Source organism: Dipodomys spectabilis, unplaced genomic scaffold (assembly GCF_019054845.1).
Source record: "Dipodomys spectabilis isolate Male_0828 unplaced genomic scaffold, ASM1905484v1 ptg000071l, whole genome shotgun sequence".
NCBI lineage: Eukaryota > Metazoa > Chordata > Mammalia > Rodentia > Heteromyidae > Dipodomys > Dipodomys spectabilis.
This window is the reverse complement of record NW_024870748.1, coordinates 7,219,276-7,238,654: the sequence shown is the minus strand read 5'-3', so window position 1 is coordinate 7,238,654 and position 19,379 is coordinate 7,219,276. Positions and strand designations below refer to the sequence as shown.

At 43.3% G+C, this 19,379-nt stretch overlaps 1 protein-coding gene across 1 annotated transcript in view; it reads left to right on the top strand.

The window, feature by feature from the left end:
• The window catches only part of Aifm1 (apoptosis inducing factor mitochondria associated 1), a 38,475-nt gene extending 20,102 nt beyond the window's left edge, over nt 1-18,373 (top strand). The window contains exons 7-16 of the mRNA XM_042682409.1: nt 641-725; nt 1,498-1,574; nt 2,435-2,543; nt 6,432-6,539; nt 6,978-7,066; nt 8,940-9,080; nt 12,204-12,346; nt 14,394-14,518; nt 17,582-17,778; nt 18,109-18,373. Coding sequence (XP_042538343.1) covers nt 641-725; nt 1,498-1,574; nt 2,435-2,543; nt 6,432-6,539; nt 6,978-7,066; nt 8,940-9,080; nt 12,204-12,346; nt 14,394-14,518; nt 17,582-17,778; nt 18,109-18,180 — 1,146 coding nt within the window. The 3' untranslated portion in view covers nt 18,181-18,373. The remainder of the gene's footprint in view (nt 1-640; nt 726-1,497; nt 1,575-2,434; nt 2,544-6,431; nt 6,540-6,977; nt 7,067-8,939; nt 9,081-12,203; nt 12,347-14,393; nt 14,519-17,581; nt 17,779-18,108) is intronic.
• The last annotated feature ends 1,006 nt before the right edge of the window (nt 18,374-19,379 follow it).

The window sequence follows — 19,379 nt, the reverse complement described above, 5'->3', positions numbered from 1 at the left end:
GGATTTCTTACGTTTTTCCACATATACATGCAGTGTACCCTGATCAGACTCACCTTTCCATCTATCTCCCTCAGGTTTCATAATTCTGCTTTCATACATGCATATACAGTACTTTGACCATTTGCACACTCATTTACTCTCCCCCTGCCCTCCTGCTGCCACTGGTAACCACCTCCCAACATAGCCTGTTTACTTTCCTGTGATTACTTATTTTCATTTTTTAGCATATATTAATCATAAAAGTAGTTTCATCATGGTAACTCACGTGTGATATATTAAAAGTTAGTCAGATTAACTCACTTTCCTGGTTCCCATGCTTTCCCTATTGTTCAGTAGCTTTCAGTGAGTTTTTAAAAATGGTTTAATAGGGATTGCTCTATGTCAAACTAATACATTCTCTTTGGGCCAACAGATAATAGGCCCAAAGACTTTAATTAGGGAAGGGTGATGTAAATGCTCTGCAATTAGATAATGATTATGGTCACCCAAGATTGTAAATATACTAAAATCTGATCAACTATACACCTTAAAATGACAAATGTCATATGAATTATATCTCAGTACAAATGTTCTCAAAGCTAATTCATCTATACACCTCTCTCTCCCTCTCGCTCTCTCTCTCTCTCTCTGTGACTACTAGGTAGTACAACTTGATGTGAGAGGCAACATGGTGAAACTTAATGATGGCTGTCAGATAACCTATGAAAAGTGCTTGATTGCAACAGGTGAGTATTTTGTGCCCATTCAGGTTTTAAGAGTCTATCCTTCTCTATAGAAGGTATTACTTTTTTAACCTTAACTTAGGGCTGGGGTGTTGTTCAAGTGGTAGAGCACCTGCTTGGCAAGAGGGACGCCCTGGGTTATAGTCCCCAATACCACAGAAGGAAAGAAAAGGAAGAGGGGGGGAAAGAAAGGAAAGAAAACTGAAACCCAGAGCCTCTGAAGTGGTGTCCTTTTGTAAAACCTATAGACACAGGCCCTTCTGGATCGTCTTTGCTGTTGCTCCTCATAAAGGCATGAAGAATTTGCCCCTTTTTCCCTCCTTCACACCTAATGCTCACTGTGTACTCTGAGAGTAGTATAGCATTGTGGTTTCATTGCCAGTCCAAAACTGCAATCATGAGAGGAGATGAGCAGCTAATGTGAGTAGGGTAGCATGCGAGCTGGTGAACCTTCATAAGATCCTAGAAGAAGCCATTGAAGCAGCAAGGGAAGCCTTCTGGCACTAGCTAGTGCCCCTAAAACAAGAGAGAAGCTCAAACCTGCTTTTCAAAGAAAATTGATTTTTTAAAAAGACTGCTGTGAAGTTAGTTGACAGAACACAAAGCCATCCTATCTTTTAGTCATTCTGTGGCACCAGCAGAGAGCACACATGCCCCAGTACCACAAGCAACAACAGAGTGGCAGTGACAGAGAGCTCCACCTAGGCTGGGAGAGTTGTATGGGCTATCTCTTCCTTGTTGGACTAAAAGGTTTTCCTGTGCCTCTTATTTCCAGGAGGTACTCCAAGAAATCTGTCTGCTATTGATAGGGCTGGAGCAGAGGTGAAAAGCAGAACGACACTTTTCAGAAAGGTAATTGCTTTAGTGTTTTCTTTGTGTTGTTTTGAAGTGGTAATGCAATCTTGTGGCCCCAATTGTCCACCCAGGAATTGGAAGATCTAAGTTCTATTTATGGCTCTTCTCTAGACTTGTTATCTAGCCTCCAGCATGTTACTTCCTTTCTCTACCTCAAATACCTCACTCAAGAGTTTTATGCTCCTATGAGAAAAATGCATTTGGTGTTTTTATTGTGTGCTACAGTTCCTTTCCAACTGCCCTTCCATGCTTTTTTTGTTGGAGGCATTGATTCACTGGAACTCCTCTTGGCATTTTTCACTGCAAGTGCTGTGTGGAGACTTTCAGGGGAAGGTCAAGAGCAGTCAAGTAAAAAGGAAAGGAAGTAGTTTTCTTCTTAACACCATGCTTTGCTTAGAAAAACTGCTCTCATTTTCCAGCCACTCTTAGGTTGGTATTTGATAATGTTTGTACTACTGTACTTTAAGGTCTTGATAGGACAAGATTTTTCAGCCTTCACAATATTGCCATGCTGGGCTGGAGAAGTGTTTATGTGGGAGACTTTCCTGTGCTTTGTAAGATATTGACAACATCCCTGCAGCTACTTACTAGATGGTAGGAGCACCTCCCTGCCCTGACAACCACAACTATCTCCAGACTCTGCCACATGTCCCTATGGGGACAAAAGTGCCATTAGTTAACCACTGTTACCAGAAAGAATGTTACAATGGAGAAGGAAATTCTAATATAGAGGCCACTTAATAATATAAGATTTTCTGTGCAAAGTACGTTGTGAAAGATTAAGAGAAAATAGTTCCTAGGATTATTATCCTATCCCTTTGAAGAAATCAGTGCTCTAAAATCATATGTTCCTACAGGTTGGAGACTTTAGAACCTTGGAGAAGATCTCCCGAGAAGTCAAGTCGATTACAGTTATTGGTGGGGGCTTCCTTGGAAGTGAACTGGCCTGTGCTCTTGGCAGAAAGGGTATTAAGGAGTAACCTTGATTTTCTTTCTCTAATTTTTCATTACATGTGTCTTGAAGGGCTGTCACAAATTCCAGAGGTGTATTTGCTAGGGGATGTAGAAAGAATTCAGTTAAAGCTGGGCGCTGGTGGCTCACGCCTGTAATCCTAGCTACTCAGGAGGCTGAGATCTGAGGATCGCGGTTCAAAGCCAGCCCGGGCAGGAGAGACCGTGAGACTCCTATCTCCAATAAACCACCAGAAAACCGGAAGTGGTGCTGTAGCTCAAGTGGTAGAGCACTCGCCTTGAGCTGAAGAGCTGAAGAGCTGACAGCGCCCAGGCCCAGAGTTCAAGCCCCACAACTGACAAAAAAAAAAAAAAAAGAAAGAATTCAGTTAAGATTTACAGAGTGAAGCCAGGCACTAGTAGCTCATAGCTATAATCTTAGCTACTAAGGAGGCTGAGATCTGAGGATTGTAGTTCAAAGCCAGCCTGGGAAGGAAAGTTGTATCGCTAATGAACCACCAAAAAGCCAGAGGTGGAGGTTTGGCACAGGTGGTAGAGAGCTGACCTTGAACAACAACAACAAAAAAGCTCAAGGACAGTGCACAGGTCCTGAGTTCAAGCCCTAGGATCAGAAAAAAAAGATTTACAGAGTGTGAAAATAAGGGCTGATGATGTTAGTCACAATGAGGATCCCTCAGTGACAAAAGCTGTCATCTGAGAAAATTAACAGCAGTGCATTCTTTCTTTTCCTCTATCTTCTATGCCAGGACTCTTTAGAAATAGAATATTAGAGGTTAGGCATTTTGGCATATCTGTATAATCCTACCTACTTGGGGAGCAGAGATAGAAAAGATTATGGTTTGAGGCTAACACGGGGGAAAATGGTAGTGAGACACTCATCTCAACAAATAATCCAAGTATAGTGGTTCATGTCTTCAAAAGTAGAATAATGGAGGTCTGAAGGCAGTCCCAGCAAAAAAACATGAGACTCTCTCTGAAAAATAAATACAACAAAAAAGGCTTAGGGGCATGATTCCAGCAGTAGAGTGCCTACCTAGCAATATGAGGCTCTAGGTTCAAACCTCCATACTGCCATAAAGAAAAAATATTTAGAAAAGTGCTTATTAAGATAATAACGATAAGCTGGTGCCAGTGGCTCACACCTTTCATTCTAGCTAACTCCGGAGGCTGAGATCTCAGGATTGAGACTCTTATCTCCAATAAACTACTCAGAAAAAGCCAGAAGTGGCATTGTGGCTCAAGTGATAGAGTACTAGCCTTGAGCACAACAAGGCTCAAGGACAGTGCTCAGGCTGAGTTCAGACCCCAAGGCTGGCCAAAAAAAAAAGTTATAAAACTAGCTCCTCAGGAAACTGAGAAATGTGAGGATTTCAGTTCAAACCCAGCCTGGGCAGGAAAATCCATGAGACTTTTTATCTCCAGTTAATCACCAGAAAAATGGAGCAGTGGCTCAAGTGTTAGAGTACTAGATTTGACAACAAAAGCTCAAGGACAATGCCCAAGTTCAAGACACAAGATCAATCCCCCAGAAAAATATAATAGTGACAGTACAGACAACAGAACTGTGTATATCTTTGAACTGTTGCCTCAGTGAAAAGCCAAACACTGATGGTGCCAGTGGCTCATGTCCTTAATCCAAGCTACTCAGGAGGCTGATACCTGGGGATTACAGTTTTGTTTTTTTTTGTTTTGGGTTTTGTATATCACAATTTGGGGGGTTTTATGTTTTGTTTTGGGGTTTTGTCAGTTGTGGGGCTTGAACTCTGGGCCTGGGTGCTGTTCTTGAGCTCTTCAGCCTAAGGCAAGTGCTCTACCACTTGAGCCACAGTGCCACTTCCAGTTTTCTGGTGGTTATTGGAGATAAGAGTCTCACGGGGGCTGGGAAGGTGGCTCAGTGGTAGAGTGCTTGCCTTGTATGCATGAGGCCCTGGGTTCGATTCCTCAGTGCCACATAAGCAGAAAAATCTGGAAGTGGCACTGAGGGTCAAGTGGTAGAGCGCTAGCCGTGAGCTGCATTGCTGAGGGACAGTGCCCAGGCCCAGAGTTCTGGCCCCATGACCTACAAAAAAAAAGAGTCTCACGGACATTCATGCTTGGGCTGGCTTTGAACCTTGATCATCAGATCAGATCTCAGCCTCCTGAGTAGCTACCATTACAGGAGTGAGCCACCAGTGCCCGACTTGGGGATCACAGTTTAAAACCTGCCCAAGCTGCTCATGAGACTCTTACCTCCAATTAACCACCAAAAAAGCTGGAAGGGGAGGTATGGCTCAAGTGGTAGCATACTAACCTGGAGCAAAAAAGCTCAAGGACAGTACCAGGCCCTGAATTCAAGCCCCAGAAATGGCACCCCCCCAAAAAAAAGCCAATTGCTTTCTTCATGCCAGTGGTGGATCCCACTATAATTTTCAGTTCACAGTAAATATGATTTCTAGTGTTATAGTATGTGTATGCACACATACTATGTGTGTACATGTGCATATGTCCATGCCAGTACTAGGGCTTGAACTCAGGGTCTCTCACTGGGCTTTTTCTCTAATGGCTGGCACTCTACCACTTAAGCCACAGCTCCACTTCTGGCCTTTTTGCTGCTAAGAAGAATCTTATGGAATTTTCTGCCCCAGCTGGCTTCAAACCTCCTCAGATTTCACCCTTCTGAGTAGGTAGGATAATAAGCATGAACCAGTGGCACCAATATGGTTCTTTTTTTAAAAAAAAATGTATTGCTATTATAAAGGTGATGTATAGAAGGGTTACAGTTACATAAGTCAGGTAAACAATACATTTCTTTCTTTTTTTTTTTTTTTTTTTGGTCGGTCATGGGGCTTGAACTCTGTGCTTAGGCGCTGTCCCTGCACTCTTCAGCTCAAGGCAAGCACTCTACCGCTTGAGCCACAGCACCACTTCCAGTTTTCTAGTGGTTTATTGGAGATAAGAGTCTCACAGACTTTCCTGCCCAGGCTGGCTTTGAACTGCGATCCTCAGATCTCAGCCTCCTGAGTAGCTAGGATTACAGGCGTGAGCCACCCACGCCCGGCAATAATTCTTTTCTTTTCTTTTCTTTTCTTTTTGGGGGGGTCCAGTCGTGGGGCCTGAACTCTGGACCTGGCACTGTCCCTTAGCTCTTCAGCTCAAAGCTAGTGCTCTACCACTTGAGGCACAGCGCCACTTCCGGCTTTTTTCTTTTTGCTCATGTGGTACTGAGGAATCGAACCCAGGGCCTCATGCATGCAAGGCAAGCGCTCTACCATTGAGCCACCTTCCTAGCCCCAAGAATACGTTTCTTTTTGGACAATGTCACCCCTTCTCTGGCTCTCTCCACCCACAAGTTGTATAGTTCATTTTCAACAGTATCTAGTGAGTACCACTGCTGTATTTGTTTACCCTTTTTTGTCCCTCTATTTTCTGTGTCAATATGGTCCTTTTTTAAAAACTGGTCATAGGGGTTGAACTCAGGGCATGGGTGCTGTCCCTGAGCCACTTTTTGCTCAAGGCTAGTGCTCTACTTGAGCTACAGCACCACTTCTGGCTTTTTGTGAGTAGTTTATTGGAGATACGATGTAAGTGCATCTTCTCAAGAGGGTGTTTTCCTATTCAGAGGTTGCAAAGCCCTTATGCAAGCCTCTGTTGATAGCATGGGTGAAAGTACACTGAAGTAACAGTTGGTAGCTTAATCTATGGACAGCAGTTCTGATACCTGTTGCTTTGCCTTATGAATGAACTTGAGAACCAGGGCCCTTGTGTCCCATTGCCCCAGAAGCAGGAGCTGTGGCCTGGTGGTAGCTCTGCCCTGTGTCTAGAAGAACTGCCTTCTCCTTTCTTCCTTCCCCACTGAGACTGGCTTCTGGCTTCTGCTGTGACTACTGCTTTTCTTCTCCCTAGCTCGAGCCTTGGGAACAGAAGTGATTCAGCTCTTCCCAGAGAAGGGAAACATGGGGAAGATCCTCCCTGAATATCTTAGCAACTGGACCATGGAAAAAGTCAGACAAGGTAAAGAGACTATTTCCATATGCTACTCTGTTTCCTTTGAGTATGGCTTGAGGGTAAACTAAGCTTTATGAGGAACTCCCTTGATATAAGCCCTAGGAGTTTATCACCTGGCATGTGACGTGTTTCATGATTTTCCAGTCACCCAGGAAGTTCACAAACATTTAGAAGTGCTAAAAATGGTTGTGGGTAATAGCAGAGGTGAATCTGATCAAAGTATGTTATATGCATGTACAGAAGTAATCAGAAGGAAGCCACTTGGTACAATTAATCTATGCCAATAAGCGTAAACCATGGGTATAGGTTCTTGTGACTGTGCAGGGCTAATACATATTGAGAATGGCTGATTTTGCAATATAGGTGAAGCCTCTCTTGAGCCTCTGCTTTCTAGGAAAGTATCAGAATTCTGGACTAAGCCCTAGGTCTCATTTGCCTTTACAGAGGGAGTGAAGGTGATACCCAATGCAATTGTGCAATCAGTTGGAGTTAGTGGTGGCAAGTTACTCATCAAGCTGAAAGATGGCAGGAAGGTAAGAAGACAGACTGCCAGCAGGTTGGCTGGCCCTCCCCTCCCCTTTCCTCATTCTCATTTCTTCAGTTGACACCAGTGGATTTCATTTTCTTGGCAGCCACCGTTCACCTGTCATAATTTTCTGAATTAACTATCTCCACATTGAAAGAGGGTGATGAAAGCCAGAGCGGGCACCTGGGAACTACTTTCCCTTAACGTTTTGATAGCTTTCCCTTAACCTTTTGACTCCTTGTTAGGGTGGCAGATTTCTGTTCAGATGACATGGACTATGTGTGGGGCTGACAGAGGCTTATAAAGTAGAACTGAAAATGCATTTACTAGACATAAGTTGACCCATTATTATTTTGTGAGTGTGTGTGTGTGTGTGTGTGTGTGTGCATGAACTTGCATGCCAGTACTGGGGCTTGAATACAGGGCCTGGGTGCTGTCTCTTAGCCTTTTCCTCAAGGCTAGTGCTCTGCCCCTTGAGCCACAACTCCACTTCTGGCTTTTTGCTCATCAATTGGAGATAAGAGTCATGGACTTTTCTGCCCAAGCTGATTTCAAACCATGATTCGCAGTTCACAGGCTCTTTTTTTTTTAATTATTTATTTTTTGGGTCCAGTCGTGGGGCCTGAACTCTGGGCCTGGGCACTGTCCCTCAACTCTTCAGCTCAAGGCTAGCGCTCTACCACTTGAGCCACAGCGCCACTTCCGGCTTTTTTCTTTTTGCTTATGTGGTGCTGAGGAATCGAACCCAGGGCCTCAGGCATGCAAGGCAAGCACTCTACCACTGAGCCACCTTCCCAGCCCAGTTCACAGGCTCTTGAGTAGCTAGGATTATAGACGTGAGCCACAAACACCTGGCACCCATGGATTTTTAAAGTTCCAATCATTTGTTTATTTTGGTAATACTGGGGATGTAACTTGAAGCCTTGGATGTACAGACAAATGTTAGACTACTGGGTTACATATCTAGCCCTTTGACAGAAGGAGTCTGGGTTAACTGGGTTCATAAGAAAATTCTTTTCGGGCTGGGAAGGTGGCTAGAGTGGTAGAGTGCTTGCCTTGCATGCACAAGGCCTTGGGTTTGATTCCTCAGTACCACATAAGCAGAAAAAGCCGGAAGTGGCACTGTGACTCAAATGTTAGAACACTAGCCTGGAGCTGAAGAGCTGAGGTATAGCTCCCAAGCCCAGAGTTCAGGCCCCATGACTGGCCAAAAAATAAAATCTTTTCTAAACTAATTTTCTTAACATTAAACATGTTTGTTTTAATTATCCTTAAGTAGCTATATAAAAGGGTTTAAATTCAACTTGTCAGTTTTGTTTTTTTTTTTTGTCGGTTGTATGGCTTGAACTCTGGGCCTGGGCGCTGTCCCTCAGCTCTTCAGCTCAAGGTTAGCTCTCTACCACTTGAGCCACAGCACCACTTCCGGCTTTTTCCGCTTACATGGTGCTGAGGAATCGAACCCAGGGCCTTGTGCATGCAAGGCAAGCACTTTACCACTGAGCCACCTTCCCAGCCCCCAACTTGTCAGTTTATGAGTATATTGCATCTTGATCAGTGTAACCCATCTCCATTTTGCCCCAATCTAACCTAACCCCATCCAATCCCCTGAAAACACTTGGTTCCCTTTTCACATATATGCACATTGAGTTTCACATATATGTACATATGATTTATTTGCTAACTATTCCTCTCTCCATTCATCTACCCTCCTGTCCCTTTGACCTCTCCCCCCTCACAATACATATTTCAGTTTCTTGGTATTCATTTTGTTAAACTGTTACTCAGGGGAAACTCTGATCCTTAATGACATGATGTGCAATTATTATCTCAATAGGCACAAGTAGAAACTGGTAATTGACTAAATTTCTTTTTTGCCTCAGGTAGAAACTGACCACATAGTGGCAGCTGTGGGCCTGGAGCCCAATGTTGAGTTGGCCAAGACTGGTGGACTGGAAATAGACTCAGATTTTGGTGGCTTCCGGGTAAATGCAGAGCTACAAGCACGCTCTAATATCTGGGTGGTAAGTGTGCTACAGCATGACCAGGTACAATTGCCTGTGGGCAGGTTTGGCAGGTAGTATGCTAAGGCCCATTGATAGCTTAACCAAATAAGGTCAAAGTGTTTAGAGACCAAGGCAAGAGAATTGAAATTTGTGAACTGCTTCAATTAGGAAAACAAGTATGGCTTCACTGCAGGTTAATAGAAGATGAGAAAAACAGTATATGGCTATAGAAACTGAACTCTGTGTTGGCAACAGCCATGACATAACCCCGTGGACATATGCACAGCTTTCACAAGTATCTGCTGTTCTTGTAGCTCAAATTCAAGTCCAAGGAGTAGAAGATGAAATGGTTTTGTAACATGTCCCACTGAAAGGAGTATCACCATGCTTCATTGTCCTTGTGTGCTATTTTTAGCTGTTTTGGAAACCCTATTATGACACAAACAAGACTGTAGTATATAGGAGCCATGAAGTAATTTCCTCATTGTCAGATCATTACAAGGGTATGACTTTGAGCATGGACTCTGTAACTAAAGACATAAGAGCCTTGAAGGGATATTTTTCTCTCCAAAGATTGTTTTTCCTTTTTTCATTTAAGATAAAATGAGCCATGTGCTGGTGGCTCATGCCTGTAATCCTAGCTATTCAGGAGGCTGAGATCTGAGGATTATAGTTTGAACCCAGCTCAGACACGAAAGTCTGTGACACTCTTACCTTGAATTAAACAGCAAAAGCCAAAAGTGTAGCTGTGGCTGAAGTGGTCGAGTGTCAGCCATGAGGAAAAAGCTAAGGGACAGACCCTGAGTTTAAGCCCCAATACAAACACACATACATACATAAAAGAAAGAGCAAATGTATGGATTTTTAAACCTGATATAAAAGTAATATGCATTTAACACAGAAGACACAGCCATGAAGGAGAAGGAGGGCAGTCACCTGCAGCAATCTTGAATGTTTTAGTGTATTTCCTTCCCTTTGCTTCCTTATGCAAGTTTTTTCTTTGTTCTACATGGTTGAGGTGAGCATACTATGTATAAACATTTATATTCTGTTCTTTTTCACTTATCATCATAAATTTAAGCATTTTTCATCTTGCTTCAGACTCTGTAAACAATTTAATAGCCATATAATATTCTGTTAAATGGATTTCATAGTTTACTTTGCTATTGCTCATTTATTGCATTTTTAGGTTGCTTTGGGGGAGCCCAAGTAGCCATAAATGTGAATAAGGGTTACAGAGCTCAGATACCACACTGCTCACCCCTAGCTGGGGTTCTCTCAGTCTGCTGAGCTACTTACTTTGTTGAATCTATACTCTCTTAGTCACATTACTTGTTTACATTGCTCTGTAGTTATGAAAAGTGCTGTATCTTTCTGTACTAATCCCACATGGTTCTTAGGCAAGGGTAGTGTCCATTCCATCTCAGCAACCCAGATAGCATAATGCTTTTTTGGGGGGGGTCTGTCATGGGGCCTGAACTCTGGGCCTGGGTACTGTCAGCTTTTCAGCTCAAGGCTAGCGCTCTACCACTTGAGCCACAGTGCCACTTCTGGCTTTTTCTGCTTATGTGGTGCTGAGGAATTGAACCTAGGGCCTCATGCATGCAAGACAAACACTCTACCACTGAGCCACCTTCCCAGCCCCAAGCATAGTGCTTTTTATATATGTTAAATACCCCATAAACACTTGAGTGAATACTAAATAATGACCCCAAAACCCTTATCTTAGACAAGATTTCTACATGCAAGGCAGTCACATCTAAAAACTGGCTTCCAGATATAGAAGAATATTCTGAGCCAAGAGTGGTGGTGCATACCTATAATTTCAGCAGATCATAGTTATCAAATAGCCTGTCTGGTAAGGACAGATTGAACAGAAACAAGTGTACCTAAAGTGAAGTGAAGGAGACTCCAATTACTTTTGTGGAAGTAGAAATTCCTTTATTTATTTATTTTTCTGTCAGTTGTGGGGCTTGAATTCTGGGCCTGGGTGCCGTCCCTCAGTTCTTCAGTTCAAGGTTAATGCTGTACTACTTGAGCCACAGTCCCACTTCTGGTTTTTGGGTGGTTTATTAGAGATAAGAGTTTTATGGACTTTCCTGCCTGGGCTGGCTTTGATCTGCAGTCTTCTGATCTCAGCCTCCTTAGTAGCTAGGATTACAGGCATGGAGAGGGCTGGGAAGGTGGCTCGGTGGTAGAGTGCTTGCCTTGCATGCATGAGGCCCTTGGTTCGATTCCTCAGCACTACATAAGCACAAAAAGCCAGAAGTGGCCTGTGGCTCCAGTGGTAGAGTGCTAGCCTTGAGCTGAAGAGCTGAGGGACAGTGCCCAGGCCAAGTTCAAGCCCCACAACCGGAAAAAAAAAAAAAAAACTATTACGGACCTGGGCACTGGTAGCTCACATCTGTAATCTTAGCTACTCAGGAAGCTGAGATCTTAGGATTGCAGTTCAAAGCCAGCCCAGGCAGGAAAGTCGATGAGAGCCTTATCTCCAGTTAATCACCAAAAAAAAGCCCAAAGTGGATCTGTGACTCAAGTAGTAGAGTACTAGACTCAAGCTGAAAAGGCTTAGGGATAGCTCCCAGACTCGAGTTCAAGCCTACAACTGGCAAAAAAAAGTGCAGGGCACTAGTGGCTTGCTACCCAGGAGGCTGACATCTGAAGGTGAGGGTTCAAGTATAAAAGTCTATGAGGTCACTGTCTTGGTTAATTTTATTTATTTTAATGATTTTTTTAAGTCACAGGAATAATGGCTCTAGTCTTTTGCATTCCATGCTAACATTAAACCTGTTTGTTTAAATAGAAAAAAAAAGTCTATGAGACTCTTAACTCCAATTAGCCACCAAAAAAGCCAGAAGTGGTGCTGCTCAAGTGGCAGATCACTAGTGTTGAGCAAAATAGCTCAGGGATGGGACCCAGGCCAGTGTGCTAGCGCATATGCGTGTACACACACACACACACACACACACACACACACACACACACACACACACACACAATGGAATCATAACCTTTTGGTAATTTAGGTATCATTCTAGTGTATTGATAAAAAACATTAATTATCTAATTATAAGGGTCCTTTGAACATGTCTTTAGCCTGATTTTTGTTAAATCATGTATTCATGTTGTATATTTCCATAGGCAGGGGATGCTGCCTGCTTCTATGATATAAAGTTGGGTAGGAGGCGAGTGGAACACCATGATCACGCTGTTGTGAGCGGAAGACTGGCTGGAGAAAACATGACTGGAGCTGCTAAGCCATACTGGCATCAGTCAATGTTCTGGTAATCTGTACTGTGGGGACTCAATTGTGGTTAGAGCTCAGTATTAATAAGCTCATAACACAGAGAAATGGTTTGGTTTCTTTGTGGGCCAGTTAGCTTCATACTGATTGGAAAAATTCTATTCCATGTAATGGCCACTACCCCCAAGTAGCCATCGGGTTAAAATATCCTGTTAGATGAGGTAAGTAGGTGTTGAGGGCATCAACAATTCTAACAAAATAACTCCAAATTTGAGCTTTAGTAGGTAGTATAAAAGTGCCCTGTTAGAAATAAGCAGCAGTATATTTTATTTTATTTTTCTGGTTACCCCTAATTAGCCCAACATACTGAAAAAAATACAGCCTGCTCATAAATAACACTTCAGTAATTCAAAGTTAGTCACATAAGGCAATTCTTTGGAAAAGAGAAGGCTAGTGATTCAAATGTGTTACACACATGTAATTCCAGCACTCAGGTGGCAGAGACAGGATAGTCAGAAGTTCTAGGCCAGTCTGTATTATATTAGCAACAACCTGCCTCAAAGAAAAGAGAGAAAAGAAAAGTGCTCAGATACTGGTGACTCACACCTATAATCTAGCTACTCAGGAGATTGAGACCTGAATATTTAGGTTGGAAACTTCATGCAGACAAATCCAAGAGACTCTTATCTCCATTTAACCCAAAAAGGCCAGAATTTGAGGCATGGCTAAAGTAGTAGAGTGCCCGCTGGGACTGAAGAAAGCTAAGAGAGTGTAGGAGGTCATGAGTTTAAGCCCCAATAGTTGCACAAAAAAAAAACTGTACACATAAATTGACATGTTTCATTGAAACTACTTTGTTCAACTATTCAAAGATAATATAAGTAAATAATTTAAAAGGTATAATATGATAGTAGTTTCCAAATAACTGAAATGCCTCTTTATAGTATTCAAGACTTGTAAACTGAATTTTTCTGGCCAGTGCTGGTGGCTCACACCTATAATTCTAGCTACTTTTAGGTGGCTAAGATACAAGAATCGTAGTTCAGGGGCTGGGAAGGTGGCTTAGTGGTAGAACAGTTGCCTTGCATGCATGAGGCCCTGGGTTCGATTCCTCAGCACCACATAAGCAAAAAGAAAAAAGCTGGAAGTGGCGCTGTGGCTCAAGTGGTAAAACGCTAGCCTTGAACTGAAGAGCTGAGGGACAGTGCCCAGGCCCAGAGTTCAGGCCCCACGACCGGACCCCCCCCCCCCCCAAAAAAAAAGTCACAGATCAAAGCCAGACTTGACAGGAAATTCTGAGATTTTTATGTCCAATTAACTACCAAAAAGTAGCCAAAAGTGGAGCAGTAGCTTAAGTGGTAAATCATTAGCCTTGAGTGTAAGAGCTAAATGACAGCATCCAAGCTCTGAGTTCAGACCCTAATACCAGCACACCAAAAAAAGAAAACTGAAGGCTTATAAGGGATAGTACTATAAAGATTAATGGGATCAGAAGAGATTTCATAGTCCACAGAAGGAAACCCTCTTTAAAGTCTCGAAAGGGAAATCTTAAGATGAGTTTAAGATAAGTTACAGTGAGTAGTGAAGGTAAAGAACCAATCCCACCCCAAATGTAGCATGGAATAAAAACATGAATTAATTTCAGTAACATTAGATTATTGTATAAATATGTGATATGAGTAGTGGGTTTAAGGAAAAATAAAGATAATCCTGCTTTCTCATTGTTGTCTCCAGATGTCCTAGTGGCAGCAAATCAATTTGACATTTCTGTAGTTGTTATGCATCTGTAAGTCCTTAGTTGGTTTAAGACTACAGTGTCCCAGGTCCTGGTGATTCAGGCCTTTAATCCCAGCTACTCAGGATGTCTCTTACTTCCAATTAACAACCCAAAAAGCCAGAAGTGGAACTGTGGCTCAAGTGGTATGGTGCCAACCATGAGCACAAAAGCTCAGAGATGGCATCCAGGCCCTGAGTTCAAGCCCCAGGACCAGCACACACACAAAAAATGCAGTGTCTTGAAAATAAATGCCGCCATGTCATTTCATACAGTCCCTTGACAAAACCCCCTCTTCTTTTTTCTTCTGTAGGAGTGATTTGGGTCCTGATGTTGGCTATGAAGCTATTGGTCTTGTGGACAGTAGTTTGCCCACTGTCGGTGTTTTTGCAAAAGCAACTGCACAAGATAACCCAAAATCTGCCACAGAGAAATCAGGTAAGGAAGCCCAACCACCATTTCTCTTGGAAGAGTGTTGAAAAGAGTGGTCTGTAATATAGTCTCTGGAACAAGGGGATTCTGGTGGTGAAAGCCTCTGTTTTTATTGCACTTTGACAAGAATCAAGCCCAGAATTCTCTTCAGTGTTCTAAGATCTGGCAAAATGAGGTATACTAGTCAACGCACAGACTTAACTATTGTTGGTATCTGTCCTAGACAGTGGACAGCAGCCAATTCAGTTATTCTGTTGGTTTGTCTCTACAAGCCAGGAAATCTAGGTGATGAAACAAACCTGAACTTTTTAGGGATTTTCTTTTCTTTTATTTCCTGCTTCATGCTAACCTCAAGGACTGGGTATCAGAACCTTAGCTTAGGCCTTGCTATGTTCCATGGGCCCTGAGTAGTGAAGCTCAGGGTTGAGAAATTACTGAGCTACCTCTAATTTCATTTTAACATCTAGATACCAGGAGGTATCTCTAATGGAATGAGCTTCTCACACATAAACACTTTTCATTATATCCTCAGCCTTATTATGTGACCTTTGCTCAAGTTACTTATGTATTTTTTGCTAGTGGTATTTCAAGGGCAAGATGCTATTTAAAAAGAAAAAAGACATTATATGGGTCTGTAGGCTCTTTTCCTAAGTAATTTATTTTGTGCTGGTACTGGGGCTTGAACTCAGGGCCAAGGCACTCTCCCTTAGCTTTTTCACTCAAGTTTGGCATTCTGCCACTTGAACCACACCCAACTTCCTGTTTTTTGCTGGTTAGAGATAAGAGTCTCAGGGAGGATTGAAGGTATGGCTCAGGTAGTAGAGTGCCAGCAGTGAGTGAAAGCAAACATCAGATACAGAGTTTGAGTCCCAGTCTCAGACAAAAAAAGTCTCACGGACTTTTTGCTCTGGCTAGCTTTGGAGTGTGATCCTCAGATTGCAGCCTCTGGACTAGCTAGTATTACAGGCATGAACCACTGGTACCTGGCTCTAAACAATTTTTTTATTGGTGGTACTGAGGTTTGAACTCAGGGTCTCACGCTAGGCGGGTACTTTTATCACTGAGCTACATCCCCAGCCCATACTCTTTAATTCTAATGTCTCTTGGTAAGTGGATCCAGGACAGAGACCCAGGGGCATGTGAACTACATATCACTATTCTATCTACTTGACAATATTATCTAGAGCCTTCTGGTTCTCAGGAGACAAGATTGCCCCTTTCATGCCACCATATACTTCCCCCTCTGAAAAGATATGCCTCCTCCACCATGGTGTCCCATACAGAAGTGACTTCTGTTTTGGCTAAAGCATCCACATAGCAGTTTTGTGCAATGGAACTTACTTCTGTGATGGACATATTTTATCTGTTCTCTCCAGAACATAAGCCACTGGCCCCATGTGTCTATTAAGCACTTGAAATATGACAAGGGCTGGGGCTATAGCTCAATAGTAGAGTACCTAGTATCTGTAACACCCTAGATTCGATTCCTAGCCCCAGAAAAGAATAAGATAAAACAAAAATGGGGGGAGGGGAATGCAAGCAAACTCCCCCCCCACACACACAAATTTAGCTGGGTGCCAGGAGCTCACACCTGTAATCCTAACCACTCAGGAGCCTGAGGTTTGAGGATCTTAGTTCGAAGCCAGCCCAGGCAGGAAAGTCTGTAAGACTCTATCTCCAATTAATCACAAAAAAAGCTGGAAGTGAGCTGTGGTTCAAGTGATAGAGCACTCGTCTTGAGCAAAAAACCTCAAAGCCGGGTGGGTTCCAGTGGCTTGTGGTGGTAAACCCAGCTACTAAGGAGACTAAGATCTGAGGATCATGGTTCAAAGCCATTCCTGGCCAAAAAAAAGTCCCTGTAATACTCTTTATCTCCAGTTAACCACTCAAAACTGGAAGTGGCTCTGTGGCTCAAAGTGGTAGAGTGCTAGCCTTGAGCAAAAGAGCTCAGGGATAGCGCCCAGGCCCTGAGTTCAAGCCCCACAACCAACCAACCAACAAACAAAACTCAAGAACAGTGCTCAGGCCCTAAGTTCAAGCCCCAGGACTGACACACAAAAAATAACCCACACATTTTAGGGGTGTAGAATGGGGGAGATAGAAGGCAGAAGATTGATCAAGATTGATGTTGCCAGGTTTTGGTGGCTCACGCCTATAATGCCAACTACTCAGGGGGCTGAAATCTGAGGATTATGATTCAAAGCCAGCCCCAGGCAGGAAAGTCTGTGAGATGGTTATCTCCAATAAATCACCAGAAGACTGGAAGTGGAACTGTGGGTCATTAGAGTGACAGAGAGCTAGCCTTTAGCAGAAAAGCTCAGGGACAGTGTCCAAGCCCTGAAATTCAAGCCCCATGACCAAAAAGAAAGAAAAAAGATACCTTAGATACATATGTGGAAATATCACAATGAAACACCCCATATGACTAATGTATGGTATTTCTTTTTGCCAGTTCTGGAACTTGAACTAGGGACCTAGGCCCTGTCTCTGACCTCCTTTTGCTCAAGACTAACACTCTACCACTTGAGCCACAGTACCACTTCCAACTTTTTCTATTTATGTGGTACTGAGGAATCGAACTCGGGGCTTCATGCTTGTTAGGCAAGCCCTTGACCACTAAGCCACATACCCAGCCCTGCATGGTAATTTTTAAAAGGAGAAAAAAAATCTACGTTTTACTTAATTTGAAATAGGTATACATTGGTCAGTGGCTACTGTACTAGACCCTATAACGATATTTTTCAGAGGAGGTCAGGAGCAAGCCTTTTGTAGTTTGAAGAGATCTAGCTATCAGGAAATAAGCCATAACTTAGGTTTAAAATGAGGCAGTAAGGGAGGGAAGCTTGGCGTCAGACTGAACAGTGCCTGGGAAGTTGGCAAGGAAGAGCTTCCCTTAGCTTTGTCAGCACAGAGGGCTAGGCAAGGCCATGTGCACTGATGGGCACAGAAAGATAAATCATATAGAACTGCTTTAAGCAAGTCTTAAAAGACACTTGCCTTCTAGGATTTCCCAAGCTCCTAATAACTGATGTTTGGATTTTGTGTGTTCGTTTGGGGGATTGACCACAGGTACCGGTATCCGCTCCGAGAGTGAGACAGAATCCGAAGCTTCCGAAATCACTATTCCTGCCAGCACCCCTACAGTTCCACAGGCACCTGCCCAAGGGGAGGACTATGGCAAAGGCGTCATCTTCTACCTCAGGGATAAAGTGGTGGTTGGGATCGTGCTATGGAACATCTTTAACCGAATGCCAATTGCAAGGAAGGTAGGTGCCTGTCAGATCCCTTTAGAGGAAGATGGAAAGTGCTGGTGGGAAAACTCTCCTAGACTTCATCAGGTATCCTGAGCTATATTGTCCACCCAGGTCAGATTGTGCCTAAGTAGAACAAAGGCATGGCCTTGGCTCCAGAACACTTGTTTTTCATGAGATGTGGAGGGGTGGCCTCAGTTGGCAAGCCACTCATTTGGGGTTAGTAGAAAGCTGTTCCCACAACTCTCAGTGTATGCCAGGGCTGGCCTGGACAGCCCCATTGTGTGGGCCAGGCCTGGATGCACATGGAGAGAGTTAGGGACCCATTGTTATTTTCTTCCTTAGATCATTAAGGATGGTGAGCGACATGAAGATCTCAATGAAGTAGCCAAACTCTTCAACATTCATGAAGATTGAAACCTACAGTGGGACAGAAAAGCACTTCTTTCCTCCCTGGCTGCATATTGGATGGAAACTGGAGCATTTTTTCTATTCAACGAACTTTCTCTTTGTTGTATGAATGCGAATGATTGAGTCTTTATGCATTTTTTCAGCCACATGGGCAAATTCCTAATGTTCACATCACAAAATAAAATCTGATTCTTCTAAATTCTGTTCTCTTTTAAGGTAGGCAAGAGTGAAGAAGAAAGCTGTGCATAGATAGCAGACAGCAAGAATTGCAGCACTACAAGAGAATTTTTCTCAGTCATAAAAATTTCCTACTCCATACTCTGAACTGCATTCCACTCTCTGAACTCTTGCCCCTTCACACCTTGTCCATGCACCTGACCTCTCCTCTAGGGAAGATTGCTACCTCTGTGAACATTTTTCCAAGCCTGGGGTACATGGCCCAAACAGCAGAGTGCTTACCTAGCAAACATGAGTCCCTGAGTTCAAACCCCAATACCTTAAAAAAAAAAAAGGGCTTTAAGACTTTCCTAGTCTTCCAAGCCCAGTCCTGTTTATGCATTTCCTGTAGCCCATGGGTCCTGAAAGACAGACCATGGATTTAAGGTCTTGTTCATGATTATATCTCCAGAGGTATAGGCTATCACTCATAGTAGGTGGTTCATAAATAAACCGTTGTTGAATGAGTATATAAACATGCAAAATGAACTCAGCTTTTCTTGAAATACTTCCTGCCCTCAAACTGAATTATTCCTATAGGAGTGGTAGCAGAGGATATGTACTACAGATAGAATGAAGGGTTTAGAAGTCTGGCATGGCCAGCCACTGGTCGCTCAGGCCTGTAATCCTAGCTACTCAGGAGGCTGAGATCTGAGGATCTCGATTCAAAGCCAGCCCTGGCAGGAAAGTCTGTGAGACTCTTATCTCCAGTTCACCACCAGAAGACCAGAAGTGGTGCTGTGGCTCAAGTGATAGAGCACTTGTCTTAGGCTGAAAAGTGCAGTGACCTCGCCCAGGCCCAGAGTTCAAGCTTCACCACCAACAACAAAAAAGTCTGGCTTGGTAGTGTATACCTGTAATCTCAGCATTTGGGAAATGGAAACAGGAGAATTTCAAATTTGAAGCTAGCTAGGATTACAGACATGAGCATCCTGGTCGCAGGACCCCCCCCCACAAGAAGACCACTGAGAGTCAGACTCTACAGCTGT